At 34.7% G+C, this 15,440-nt stretch overlaps 1 protein-coding gene across 7 annotated transcripts in view; it reads left to right on the top strand.

Annotated features, from left to right (window-relative positions):
- Positions 1–14,866, top strand: part of MAN2A1 (mannosidase alpha class 2A member 1) — a 126,305-nt gene extending 111,439 nt beyond the window's left edge. Inside the window, exons 20-22 of one of the 7 annotated variants that reach the window (XR_012621509.1) lie at positions 6,075–6,269; positions 9,729–9,991; positions 10,883–10,966. Coding sequence is in view for 2 of the 7 variants with exons in the window: in XM_074811552.1 (XP_074667653.1) it covers positions 6,075–6,269; positions 10,883–10,993; positions 11,918–12,070 (459 nt within the window). In the remaining 5 variants the exon portion in view is untranslated. Of the gene's footprint in view, positions 1–6,074; positions 6,270–9,563; positions 9,995–10,882; positions 10,994–11,917 lie in introns of those variants that run through there. The other 6 variants (XR_012621511.1, XR_012621508.1, XR_012621510.1 and 3 more) reach the window with 6 other exon arrangements.
- The last annotated feature ends 574 nt before the right edge of the window (positions 14,867–15,440 follow it).

Here is a 15,440-nt window from a genome sequence, read left to right as displayed (position 1 = left end):
CCTTACCTGTCACTTATTTTTGTCATGTGTGGTAAAACTGCATATTCACATAGTCGATGATGTCTGCCATTTGTTTCTCACCTATAAGCAGGCTAGCACAGTATTACCCAACCATTTTCTTATGTAGAGGCAGCATCTTATCAAGCATGCAGATGGATTGTCAATCTTTGGACTGTACAGAAAGAAACATGTAGTGGTTTGATCCTGGCTGGTGCCCAAACACCATACAGCTGCTCACTTGCCCTCCCCTTCCCAGGGGATGGGAGAGAATTGGAAGGGTAAAGGGAGATTTATATGTTGAGATAAGAACAGTGTAATAATTGTGAGAAAACAAAACAATAGCAATGATAGAAAGTACAAACAGGTAATGCACAGTGCTTTTGCTCACCACCCACTGACTGATACCCAGACTGTTCCCAGCTATCAATCCTGAAATACCAGCTTATTCTAGCTACTACAAAGAAAAATTAATTCTAACCCAGCTGAAACCAGGACAAAACACTTTTTTTCCATGTTTGTCTTTGGGACACTTTAGATTCTTTGGCTGAACATCTTGGTTGCTGTCAGTTACTAGATTTTGACTGAGACATATTTAATAATATTATCTCCCTATGTTTTGGGACTTAGAGATGCTCTGAAGAGTCTTTTTTGTCCACAGATAAGATTTTCTAGTCCAGACACATTCTTCTTTGAAGAGTGCTACCCGTTAGTTTTCTGAACCTGTATAGAGAAAATTGACAAAAATTGTTTCCTCACGTAACATGAGAGAGAGTGAGAGACTTTTCTCCTTCCAGGAATAGTCCAGGTGGTTTGGTATCAGACTATTTTGATTTGCATCCCTTGATTTAGCTGGCCCAGAATTCTGTCTATTTCCAGATTTTATTTGAATGCACTGACATCTGAAGTCAGCATCCACATTTCAGCATGTTTGATCAGATAGTTTGGATGCTGGTGGGGTTTTGGAGTCATTATTAAATTTCTTTCCTGACTAGGGTTTTTCATAGCAGAGAACAGTCTAGAGGAGGAATAAATAGTCAGGATTTGTGATTTCATATACTGTCTGCCTCAGTTTCCTTTCCCTACTTTCATGTGGGAAATTTCAGACTACTTGTCTGTGTTGAAAAGTTAATTGTTTCTCTGTTAGCTCAGTTGAAGTCCAATTATCAGCTGCTTCAGCTTTACTTTCTTGTCTACAGTATTTTCCATTTCTTTCTTCCATTCAATTGCTAAATGATCTCTAAAGAGTCTAATTAGTGTTTTTTTTCCTCTAATTAAGGACCTTAGTTCCTCAATTTAGACTCTTACCAGAAAACCCTTTGAGTCTTTTCTTAATCTGTCACATTCTCCACTTGGCAATAAAATAGCTCATTTCTGATATAAGGGCACTTTTTATAGAAGAGGTCATTCTTAGAACTTGTTACGAATTGTAACCTAAGGTTATTCTGGAGTGTGCTTTGTTTGTTTTTCTTCAAAACTAAAAGTTTGGAATTGTTCACCTTACTTTTGATGACAAGGAAAGATCTTATATGAGATTTTGTTTACATTTATTGCACGGTCATTCAAGGAGTTGTATTTCCACACAGTTTCCAATTGGATAACTGTATGTGAATGTGCTGTAAGGTAGCTAAAAAAGGCAGTATTTGCTTTGATTATACCTCGTTAAGCCAATACTCAGCTATATCAGTGGCATTCATCAGAGTCGTGCCAGTACGTAACATAATGTTTGTAAGGCTGCCAGTGGAGCTCTTTTCACATTTTGAGCTCTAAACACTGTCATTGAAGTTGAGGAAATAATGCCACTTTTGAGAGAGCAGTACTTTAATTAGATTGGAGACTGTGGGACTACATCTTCTGACTTACATCAGCAGGGTATTGCTGAAAGCCACACACATAGTGAGTGTGCGTATAGAGAAACTATTTTTCCAAATGCATTGTCTGTACATGCAAACCCCTCCCATCGTTTTCCCCAGAGTCCTGTTTAAATTTTGGATCACTAGATTGAGAGGGGGAAAGACATACTCCAATTCTTTCATGACTGTGATGTACCTAGGGGAACATGGGATTTGAAGTGTCCCTTCTGGATCTCCTGTGATACCATTGTCTTCACAGTGTTGGCAAAACGCTTTCTCCCGTCATCTCATGGCAGCTTTTGACACCTACTACACTCTCTGTTCCCATTGCTATTACATAGGTTTACTGAATGACTGCACTTCTGTTAGTGCAGTCATCCAAAGCTGACTGTCATTCCAGATGTGGGAATACAAGATTCAAGATAAACTCTCCACCTAAGTCTTACTGCAGCTTTTCAAAGTGGATAATGCTTGAGTATAATGCTTATGCCTGTGATAAACATCTAAACACAGCGGGAGCAAAAATGAGCCAAGTTGAATCAGCTCTGGTTCTAGCATTTGCCAGAGTCCTTCAAGACTGTGTTTCTCTGCAATCCTCAGACATTTCCAGGATTTAGGAGTTGAGGAGCCACTCTTTATGATTCTGCTATGGGTTATCTCTGAGAATTTTGTTCAATTGTTCATTAATAGAAAATTCTCTCACACTGACATGCTTCTTCAAAGTTTCCAGCATTCTTCCATCTTTACCTGGTTTCTCAACTGCAATATATGTTACTGCATCTTTATATTAAAACCACCTTTTTTTATTCACATTACTTCTGTTAGCCTTAGAGGAGGCTTTAAAGGATTCAGTCCTAGAAAACTGACCTGCCCCATGCTATCTTTTCCTAGACAAGGCTTGAGGATTCATCTGATATGTTTACCATGGGCGATATTTTTACTTTCATGCCAGCCAATACACAAACTCGCCTCCTGTTTTTTCTTGTGCTTCTGATCTCTGGGATTTGGGCAAGGTTTTGACCCATGGATGTCATGGTTGTGTTTATGTACACAGTATTTTTCTGTACATGGAACAGAAGCTTTCAGAATGATCTCATGTCTCCTCATCTCAAGTGACCTTGGTGGCATGTTCAGAGGAACATCTGTTTCTGAAATTATGAGGACATCTAAATGAGTTGTTTGTTTTCAGCAAGCACTGTACCTCCAGGCATAAAGTTGCACTTAGAATGATTTTTCAGTCACTCTTCCCATAAAAAAATTGGCCCTTCTCCAAGTATTTGGGGTGTCTTACAGGGAGAGTTTGCATGTAGTTAAAACACTTGAAAAAAAAAAAGTTTTTTCTGTGAAGGCTTACCATTCTCTCTTCAACTCCTTTGAGTCCCTTAAATCTGAGAAATCTGGAGTTGAGGGGAACTATGTTGGATATGGGGCATGCACTTCCTACCACAACATGTTTGTAGTGTATGTTAGGCAGTGGTTGAAACTAGAGGAGGAAATGGCTGAAGATGAATTCTGTTTAGGCAAAATCACTGGTCTCAAATGCTGTGAGTATGAATGCCCATTGTTTAAAAGTGCGTATGAAAAACTGATCTCAAGTAACTGTTGTTGCTGGACAGTAGTTTTGTCTTCTGCTCATTCTCAGGTAACATGCAAGGGTGTTTGATATTTCTTATAATAGGATGAATAAATTATTTGACTGATTCAGACTGATTCATGTGTAAGATATTCTAGGAAACCTTTTTTTAAGTTCTCAGATGCAAGCAGTCAACTTACTTTACAGAAAAAAAAGATTGAATAATACTAAGAAAATTGACAATAAAATGTTTTGACTGTATTTTTAGCACATCTGTGGCAACAGAGTAAACTGTTTCTTTTGGGTTAAACCGTGGATTCTTCTTTGAAAGAATACGTATACGCACATTTTCCCTGTGAATAGAGAGTGTATGCAGTCACTTGAACTGAAGACTTTTAGCTTTAGCTGTACTTAGAGCAAGTTTGCTCATACTTTATTTGGAAGAGAAGAAAATCATGACAAGGACTTTTGCCAGTGGTGCTGAACTGTTCAAAGTTAAAAAAAAAAAAAAATCAAGGCTAACTGAGGAGTTGGGGGACTCAAGACTGATTAAGCATGCAGTAAAGTGGCAGATGTAAATAAACGTAGTGAGGTGCATGGAGGAGCAATCCTCTATAACTATCAACTATTACCATTTTTGGAAAGTAATTTGGGGGTCATAATAGATCTATAAAAATACTAGTCTTAATGCTTAGTAACTACTAAAAAGCCAAACAGTGTTAGTCATTACTAAGAATAGCAGCAAGAATAAAACAGAAATTACCATCTTGCCTGAGTTCAGCTCTGGCATATTTTTAATTGCTACAATGTCAGATGTATTTAATACTACTGCAGAGTTAGAAACAAATATGCATACATGCATACACACCCCAAAACAGGAGTTACTGTTATGGTTGTCCATTATAAGCTGATAAATAATACTCCCCTTTGCTTTAAGTGTCTTCCATTTATTTTTTATTTCCATGTTTTCAGCCTATCATAAAATGCAAATCTAAGATATCAGTGCTTAAGATTCTATGTTTTCAGTAAACTTTCTACAAAGTTTTCACTAAAAATCACCTGTTTAACTATAAAGAAGCAGGGATTTATCTGATTAAGTATGTGTCCCAATCCAGTGTCGGGGGGAGGTTTTGATATGATCCCAAGAGTGAGATTAAGACACAAACGAGGTCAAATGCCGTATACCCAAACCAGATTTTTATTATTAAAAGTGAAGAGGGGTAGCGATAGGACAGAATGGAAGGAAAAGACAGAAATGAAGCAAACTTGCTGAATAGTCACAAGAATAGTCACCACTATGGATCCAGCAGTGTCCCGTTGGTCCTGAGTCTTCAGTTCTTTGGTGGTGGGTGCACACACAGCAAAGTTTTATGTTGCCTTTTAAGTTCATTGTATCAGCTGATTAGCATATCTGCCCACCTTTAGTTTTGTTTTCTCTGGTCCCACAGGTTTTTGCTGCATGCAGCTTCTGGGGCAGAAATGCTCGCCTCTTACCAGTTCATTAGCAATGCAGGCATGGTGTCTGGCGTACACAATAGAGCCACAAAGGGCTACAGGATGGGGCCACTGATAAACATTTGGTTTCCACTCAGTCTGTGTCTCCCTCTTTGAGTTTATCTAAGGAGTTTGACAATGCAACTGCAAGGGAGTAGGGGGTGCATCCTTTTATATACTCTTGCTTCCTTAGACTAATCCAAAGGCCGCAGCAGCTTGTCCTTGAGGTTTGCACAGACACAAGCAAGCTTTGAGACAGTCATTTGACATTTCAGTCTTTCACAGTATGCAATAAAAAGTAAGAGCAAAATAAGTTTTCACCCATTTCTACCTTATCTTCACGGTAGTTCTAAAACAGAAATTGTGGTTTTAAAGTTCCTTTGTTTTCGTTTCTGACTTCTATGGAGCTTTTACTAGCTGCTGTGAATATGTAGAACTTAGTCATCTCAGGTTTGTAACACAGCTTCTGCAGCCATGTAAAAGCACTGCAAATACAAAATTTGGCAAAGTACAAAACTTGGCAAACTATGAAACTTGGAAAATCTTGGGAGAGAGTCCCTTCAGTTCCTGCTGGCATGATGTTGAAATAAAACTGCTGAAAGAAATTTTTTGCATTGTAGACCAAGGCAAAGATTCTAGTTGCAGTTTCTTCCAGCAAACAGTTTAAAGAAGTTAAATTTAAAAAGAAAGGGAGAGGGATGTAGGATACAAGTTAGATGAATCTGAAGAAAGTATCTAGAAATACAGACAGAAAATTTACGCATAAAAGGAAGCCTGCAAAAGACTAGCTGGCTGTCAGTATTCAGGTAGATATTGAATAGATAGGAGCAACTTGCCAAAGTGGTAGCTGATTTCTTTCTCTAAACTACATTGTTTACACATGAAGGGCTAACACAGAAAACTGAGGAATGGTGTAAAATGAGGTGTCATCTAATGTTAATTTTGTAAGGTGTACTAATGATTGTAAAACCAGGAAGAATACCTAGTATTTAGTGTATTAGTGGATGATCAGAAGTTTCCAAAAGTAATTAAATAGTCTATAAATGAAAATTTTCTGTTAAATTAATGAAATCATATATAAAGTAAGTGTGTTTAAAAATTTAGACATGATGATATATTAATTTGAGTTTAAAAATATTTTCTCTTGTATTTTGCAGAATGAAGAGAAGGCACCAGTCAGTTTTCCCTCACTTCTTAGCCATATGACATCTTCTTTCTTAAATCATCCTGTAATTCCAATGTCAACATATGCAGATTCAGGTGTCCCAGAGATGCTAAATACTTTTTCTCCACTCGTGTCATCCATGCCTTGTGACATGCATATAGTCAATCTGAGGACAATCCAATCAAAGGTAAGGTCAAACTAGTATTTTTATGAGCAAACATGATGTAGCTTATTAGTATAATTTAATCAAATACTTCAGAAAAGTAATTTGTGGGAGGTTTTTTTATATGATATGATAAACTGCAGCATGATAACTAGTTTTTGTTAATTCTGCAAAAACTAGAGACCTGTGTCTAAGTAATGTGAAATACAGAAATTGTTTTCTCACAACATAATAATATACATAGTGTATTATTCTGTATCTGGAGGTGACACATTTCAGCGTATTCCCAAAGTTTAAGAGCAGAAGGTTCATATGCTTCACCCTCTTCTGTATTAAGAAGAATTAAATTTAAGGTCATTAGACTTTTTTCTGAATACAATTACTTGTGTTTTTAATAAAGCATATAGTTTTAAACCCATCTGATTCCGTTTGGAAGACTTAAAGAAAATCTACCATGTCTTAACATCCATAGGAATAAATTCTTAAAATATTTTTAAGCTTAAATACAAGATCTATTTTAATTATTCTAACATTACTTTACAGTCCTTGGTTCCTGTGAAACTGTTCTCTGGTAGGTTTACCAAAAAACCCCAAACAAACAAAACAAACAAAAACAAACCGCCTGCTCTGTACTCAATATTCCTTGCAAAGGAACTTGCACAATTGTGACCACCATATTTCAATTTTCTGTTTGATAAACTATAGAAGTAGAACTGTTTGTGCATTCTTCTGCCAGCTCTTGTATAAATTCTTTTCAGTTTTTCAACACTTTTTAAAGGGGGAGTATGTTAACTTTATGCTGTATTGCAGTATTACTCACCAGTGCTGTTACCATAGATTAAATCCCTTTTTAATTCTGCCATACTTAGATACTTACAAACTACAGTTGTTCCTTCTCCCTTAGAGTCTCCGTGGTGGCTGAGGTTATACCTCATTATATTCAGAATATCTGCAAAGCTTGCCCTTGGCTACTATTTTAACATAGTTCTTCATTTTTAGTCTTAATCATTATTTTAAAAAGTAAATAATTACTTTCTCACGCTTTCCCTTAATAGTTCAATCTCATGTTTAATCTTCAGCTGTGACTTTTTCTTATTTTGAATTTCAAAGTGAAATAACTCTTGATTCTGTGGGTCTTACACCCGAGTTAGGAGGAAGCTTCATATTGAATTAAATCTTCATGTGAAGTGTATGTTCCACACTTCACTGTAAAAATTTTTTCATTTACCTCAGGCAGCTCAGCAACAGCTGTTTGCTTCAGCATGTCAAATTCAGGGCAGACCTTCATGAACGTGCCCCTTCTCCCTTTTCAAGGCCTAAACTTCCTTCACTTGTTTGATTGTGTGGCCATGAAACCCGTGAAATGGAAAGCTGGTTCTGCGTCTGCTTTTTTGAGTTCAATGTTACTACTCATAGGTGAATTCTACAACTTTATCTGGGCTATACTGGCCCCACTATTCCAGTTGGTATAAGAATGTTTGAGGCTATGATCTCTTCCCTGTCCACAATGTGTTTATTTCAATGATTACTTGACTGACAGCTCTTGAGTTTGCAGCATTACTTTGTGCACTTCAAAGTGAAAGTTATCAGTAGTCACAGGATAGGAGCACTATCGTTATAGGTACAGAACAGTTATTCCCCACAGCAGAATTGATGTTATGCCTTGCAAATAATTTCTTGAATGTCAAAATGGCCTTTTTAAATCTCTCCTCACTTTCTGTTTCCTTTCTCTGTCTTCCAAGAATGTGAATGATGTGTCATAATTCTGGCTAATTGACACATTGCAATTTTTTCCAGACATGTAGACTACTTCTCCATTGCGTGAACTGTTGAAGCTGTTAAAAACTGAGTACATTTGTCCAGTTATACTAAATATATATACATATTTTTGTCGTGTTGCTTGAACTTTTCAATGCATGTTTGTTAGCTTACAGTAATCAGATAAAAAAGTGTTTAAATGGTTTTTCTTTCTCATAAAAATTTTAGCAGCATTGCCCCAGGATACTGCTTATAAGAAAGCCTAGCAAAATTTTTTTCCATCTAGAAGCCTGATATGAGAACTGCATTTTATTTCTCAGATCAAAATTATATCAAACTTTGGCAACTCTTCCAAGAAAGACAGTCCAGATATTTGATTGTGCAGTAGTTAGGGAATTTCTGTCATATAACAACGCTGTGAAGTTTTACAAGATTATGGATGTTGTTTGTTGAAAACTGAGAAATTTATCACAGGTTTTCATGCAGTTAGCATGGTCATGTTTAGAAGGTGTATTTGATGTAAATTAGGTTCATCCTTCCTTAGACATGCTTGCATACACTTAATTTAATTTACCTAGAGATGGTATAAGAAGAATTAAAGTAGATGCAGAGGCTGTGGCAACTTAGTCTTACACCTGCTTTGACAATAGTTTAGAACAGCTTAATTTATTACACATGAATGGTATGTGCATGATAAAATCCTGGGAATTCTAAAAGGTTGACTACTATATCATAGATGTTTTTACTTACCAAAACTCTTTTCCTGAAGGTGTCATTAATTATTACCTTTCTATTTTAAATATTTTGAATCGTAATTAAGATTATATTTAATTTTAAAAACTTAGGAGGTGAAATATTAATGCCATCATTTGAAATGCATAAATGCATTTGTTATGCAGATTACTACAAGATAATTCCACTGTAATAGAGGAAGTGTTGATACCCATTACTGGCTTGGATTTTTAACATTAATTTACCCCATAGCAAGTCAGGCTTCTGCTGGTTGAATTTTAATATTTCACTAATCTGATGTTTAGGCAGACAGTATTATTCTGTGTGCATAAAAATGTCTACTTTTAAGTGCAACACTGTCACATCAGTGACAGTGAAAACCAAGTCAGGTATTTCATAGTTGCAGGCAGAAAATAATTTTGTACATCTTCATTATTACCTTACTTAATGTGGAAAGTGGTAATACTGTTGCAATAAACAGGATAAGAACTTTTTCAACCATCAGTGATGTTAAGTACTGCAAACTTGTTTGAACAGCCTGACTGCAGACACCATTCATTAATTGAAACTTGATTTTAGGTGCTTATAAGCTAATGTTGTTCATTAAAATCTTCTCAAACTGAGTTATTCATGATTTGTAAACTGTGTGAAGTTTTTACCAATCAATATTTTAGTGCAAAGTATCTTATTTCAATTCCAAATTCTGAGTAAATTTTTACTATTTTAAATCAGGAACTTAGAAAATACTAACATTAAGTTTATCACTTTACCATTTTTTTTTATTATCTGAATGAATACTTAATGCTATGAAATTGTCATACAATGAAGCTGTGTCATGCTGGGTTTCAGAGAAGCTGCTTCAATCTCTTTCAAGACCTCCTTTATTAGGAGAAAATTGTTCTGGATCTGAAGGCTGTTAGATTAAGACCTCTCTTGTTTGTTACACCTTCAAGAGCTAAAGCATCACAAAGTGCCTAATGCTTGTTGGCATAGGTTTCTCCAAGACAATACTTACTGAAGTACCAGACGTGAACCTAACTCATGGCAGAGACTTTTGGGAAAAAACACCTGTACAAAAACAAGTAAGCCAGAAATAAATTAGAGAAAAATAGCCCGAAGAGCTGGCATGGCTGTGGATAGAACCATCTTTTTTACACCCTTACTATATAAGTAATAAGATGAAGAGCTGAAGAATGTAAAACAACAACAAAAAAGAAATAATTACAGTAATGCATCATAAAAAATAAATTACTGAGGTGAGTGTAGCGATACAGCTTGCAGCATGAAGGGCATCTTGTCATGTGCCACTTGTGGTGTGAAGATAGATTGCATGCACATTCATCTATAATGTGAAGAATTTCTTTTCTGTTACTCTTGCTGTACAAGAGTGGTTTTCTACATCTTAATGTAAAAGAAAAAAAAAAAAAAGACGTTTTTGTGTAAAGTGAGGTTTTCTAGCCAGTTCTAGGCTATGACTCTGTTTTCTGAAGTACATATCAAAACAAGATTCTGATTTTGAGGCATTTATGCTATCCTTGTGACCATTTGTCCAAAGTGATTTTAGCAATTGGGTCCAAACTAGGAAGTTGAGATTGTGGTTTACTCTTGGGTTACCTTTGATGCCCCTTGAGACTCAAGAGCACCATATGTCTAATCTATAAACATAAAATTTATTTAATATTTGGTTTTTAGTGTATGATTTCCTGTATACTTTGAGTTAGATTTTAGAGGGCAACTTTACAAAATAAAAGCTTGATAGAATGTAGTCACGATGAGTATTTAAAACTGACTATTGTAATTAGCATATGATTTCTAGTTTGTTTTGGGTTTTGCCGTATATTTTTTCTGGGAAGCCAGTTAATACAACTATGATAGCTACACTTAAATTCTGAGTCTTTGAACTCCTTGGTTAACAACTTCCATTTGTATTCTGTTGTACTTAGTTAATCTAAACTCTTTGCTGTTTAGTTCTTTTACTATTTATAAGACTAAGTACAGAAAGAAACATTGCTGTTCAATTTAGGCTGAACATTACTTAAAGGATAAGTGGCTCTATCACTATAAAGTAGTTATAATTTTATGAGGTCCTAAAATGGCTTTCTAGCTCTGCTACTTTCTGAGTATTTTTTAATTTTGTTTATTTGTAGGTGGATATTGAGCCATCTGATGAAGCTACTCTGATTCTTCACAGAAAGGGATTTGACTGTAGATTTTCAAACAGAGACATAGGTTTGCTCTGTTCCTCTACTCAGGGAAAGGTATGGGTACCTTACCTTACCTCACAGCAGAAACATTGATGTTTAAGTCAAATTGTAGAAGTCTAGGTCGTTATTTCTCAAGAGTTGTACATACTATATATACTTTCAGAGTAATAGTTAAGTTCATCTTGAAAGCTGCTTTCCATTTGATAAAGGTATGGATCTGCTGGTGTGTGGGAATGACCATGTAAGCATCAGCAAGTAAACTTCTAGGTCAGTTTTAAATCTCATTAACTTACTGTAAATGTGGTTTTCATGTAACACACATCAGTAATTCTCAAATAACTTTTAATAGTGTTTTAGAACTTTACTAAGTAAAAAGAGTCAAATGACATATTCTGATGTGTATCTCTTGAATATTATTAACATATCCACAAATTATGTGACTGTTACTTTGAAAACTCTTGCTTGTTATAGCATGTCCTTTGTCTACCCATGCTCACTTGCATGGCCTACACCATTGCAAATATCTTAAGTGTTTTGCAGTTGCTATAGAATTGATGTGGTACATAAACTTATAAAATATGAATTATACAACTTCATTCTGAGAGTTACAGATGGACTGGATGGTTATGAATCTGTAAAAATTCTGTAATCAAGTTTTGAAATAGGTTTGGGATTTTTTTTAAGCCAAAGAGTGGTTTTTTAGAAACAAGAAGACTTTTAATCCAAATATTTCTGATCAGTTTTTTAATATATTGATCTAACTTACTTGCTTTGAAATGCAGCAAGTGAACACTACCTAAAAAGATCTAATTTAGTGTATAGCATTTGAGACATGGTACCTAAAACTACTCATAGTAAGAATTGCTGTGCTGATACCTGTAAGGAGATGTATCATTTGGATCATTGTTAGAGATCAGGTTGAAGTCAATTTTAAGATATATACTGTATTTTCTAAACATATTTCTTCTTATTTTCCAGATAAAGGTACATAAACTCTTTAACAAATTCAGAGTGGAAAGTCTTACACCTGCATCTTTATCTTTGATGCATTCACCTCCGGATACCAGAAATATAAGTGAAATAAATATGAGTTCTATGGAGATAAATACGTTCCGGATTCGACTAAGATGAAATCTGGCTTTAATACTCAGATAGAGAAGAGGAGTCTGCAATTACATCTCCTCTAAGTTTCACGTGCAATAAGAAGCACATTGTTATTATTCCAGCTTCTGGATACTGTGAGAAAAACGTTCATTCTATAATTTTTTTTGACCAACACAATGAAAAGCCATGTTGCAACCAACTTTTTTGGGTTTTGGTTTTGTTCTTTTTTTCATAAAATAACAACATCAGTATAAGTTAATGCAACAAGTGAAGAAATTTCTTAAGGAAGTTAACCTCTCAACAGATAAAATCTCAGGTTAAATGCTAACTAATGATGTTTCTGGTGTTTTAATTTTCATAAAGAGGGGATTGGATTTTAATCAGCCTTCTTTGTTGATCCTTGATGAATATATGTACAAATAATTCAGTGTAGAAAGTCCTGATGCAGCTTGGAAATAAAATGGAATAAAATGTTATTGTGTAGTAGCTAATGTCCAAATATTTACAATCATTTATATAAATGACAGTAATGTCAATTTATTCCACAATTAATTTCAATTTATTCAACACAAAGGGGATTATTAATTGTGGTAAAATGAAAGCCTGCAGTACTTGTGATAAGTGATGGTAGATCTTAATACTTCTACCACTCACCTGAGTTATGTAAATAGGAGAACATGAACCTACAAAATAATTTTGCAATGAAAATGTTTAATAAAACTCCCATTTTGTTACTTGACACACTGGGATATGTGCAATTGTTCCATTATCATGTGTAATTAGAAATGTCCATAATGATCATGAATACACAATTTTTTATAAAACTCATTTAGATACCAATGTTCTCTGAAATGAGTTTTCTATTTCAAGATTACCATATCAAGATAAATGTGCCTTATTTTTTGATACGTCTTGTTACAATTTTGGTGTCTATGTTAATGTTTTTAGGGGAAAGGTAGTTTATATAATACTTAAGCTGTGTATCTCCTATTTGACAATGCTGGCCACACTCTGATCTATATCCTCCTGCACCAAGTTTGTGCTATCTTATTCAGAACATTTTGACTATGTGAATGTATTAAAATGACGTTGTAACATGAAACAGACAAAAAAAAGATTTACTATAAAATCTAAATTTGGCTGCTTTCAAGGAAATTGCGACTTGATGCAGAGAGTTGATAGTAAGCAAGACATAATTTGCAAACCCATCAAAACATGTGCTTGTACAGACTGTGGTGACCTGTTAATTCAGAATCATGTGCCTATATTTTAAACAACATTTTTCAAACTTGCAACCTCATTTACATTGCCAGTGTCCACATTACTGAAAAATTGAGTCTTTTCACATATTGATTCATATTTAGTGCTGAAGCCACTCAAGTGTGAAAAATTTTTCCCTAAGTAGAGCTACTGTTTACAGTTAATATATATAAACATGCACTTGAGTATGGTCCCATTTCCTAGTCTTCATTTATCTTCCTAACTCTTTCTTCTCTCTCTTGCTTATGCTTTATTTTTCCATACCTCATCGCTTGTCTTTAATACTAATTCATGAAAAATCATCATAACTGGTAAAAAGATGTGCTATTTTCTAACTCTAATATTGCCTACTGTATTTTATTTCATCATTGTTCCACAGTGTATCAAATTACATCATGTAGCTGCAGGCTATCTTAAAAGAAAATGAAGTGAAACTTGGATTTCATGCATTGTCACAGGTTGGATCTTTGTTGAGATTGTGTAGATTTCCCTACTTAATTCAGTCTACTGTGTGTTTTGTAATTAATGGAATACTTAGTAGGATCTCGTGCAAGTTATGTCAAGAATACAAGAACCACTAACCACAAATGGAAGAATCGGATGGATCCAGTAAATGGATGTTTTCATGCAATAAACATGTACTGTAACTTTTCTTAGCTGTAGTATTTGAAAATACTATCTTTTGTTGGAACTCGAAGCTTGGTAGACTTGCCAGCAGAAATTTCTCATAATGTTTATTTTGTTACATCTTCAGAATTAAGATGCTTCAGAGACTTTTATGTGTTCTGTGCAAGAGAGCTTTTAAAATACTATTTCAGTTTTGTTAGGCAGAAGAATAAAATTTTGATGCAATAAAGTTTTAAAGTATTTTGCCTGTTGGAATTGCTTCCAAAAGATGTTTCATATAGCAATCTTCTATCATCAGCTGTACAATCATGATGCCTGAATCTTCCTTAACCAGCAGATTTAATCTTTGTTCCTTTATTTTGCATTTTTTGTGTAACAATAGAACAGCCTTCAATTTGGGATCCTTTCCTGAAATCCTTAAGTAAGTCAAAACTCCAGTTGAAGTCGGATAATAAATTTTACTTTAGTTGTTTCAGAATGTGGTTGTTGATGGGTTTGCATTTTTTTCCAACAACTCTTAATGAATTCTTAAGCTATATTTTTGTTATATTGGATATTTCAATTAAGTTCTTGCTTTTTCTGTGCATCAGCTATCTAATTTAATCATACTGTTTTCTTTTTTTCTATTTTTATAGCTGCTGGGTTTATAACTACTGGTTAAGAGAACCAAGCATCCTTACCTTCCAGTATGATTTTAAAGACAGTGGTGTGTAAGAAATGGTTTTAAAACCTTGTAATTACATTCCATACCAGAGTTGCACCTGTACTGATTTTTTTTTTCACATTTTTTTATCTTAAATGTCTTTGGTTTACTTGCTCATATTGTCCAAAACAAACTGATTTCAACTGAAGGTTTTTGATATTTTCTTTTGGAAGGTTTTATATCTATGGGGATATGTAAAATAAGATCTCTAATAAAAAATAATATTAATGTGAGATGTGGTCAGTTTCATTAATGCCTTAGCCATAGCTAATTTAAATTAAAATTAAAAATAAAAAAAAACAAAACACAACAAGCATGCCTTCTTTGAGAAGACTCATATACCAGTAGCTTTTGGGAATGACAATTATCTGTAGTGAGATGATGAAAGATGCAATCTATTTCACCGTTGCCAAACAGAAGATGATAGATGCTGACTTCAGTGACATAAACACATCAGACTGAGTGCACAGTGTGGTAATGGAATGGGTAGCTCTTCTTTCACAAAAGAAACCTTGCACTGACTTAGCAGGAAATAGTAGAAGGTGTAAAATTCTAGAATTTTTTTTTACTTGAATTAATCTCATTTCTCTTAAGCATTTGAGAGTAATGGAATGGAAACCATGTAAATTAACAAACACACCATTAGAAAATATAGTCAAAGTAACAGTTGAGTATTACAGAGCTTTCTGGAGTCAGACTGCCAGCAGTGTCAGTCAAAGCATGAGATGTGCTGGATGTGAGCACTCAGCCAGCCATTCAAGTATTACATGATTTTCATCTACATCAATAAGCATGCAAATGGGGCAC

The sequence above is a fragment of the Strix aluco genome, chromosome Z (genome assembly GCF_031877795.1).
Source record: "Strix aluco isolate bStrAlu1 chromosome Z, bStrAlu1.hap1, whole genome shotgun sequence".
NCBI lineage: Eukaryota > Metazoa > Chordata > Aves > Strigiformes > Strigidae > Strix > Strix aluco.
Note: the sequence above shows the minus strand (reverse complement) of the source record. Positions and strands in the feature narration are given on the sequence as shown.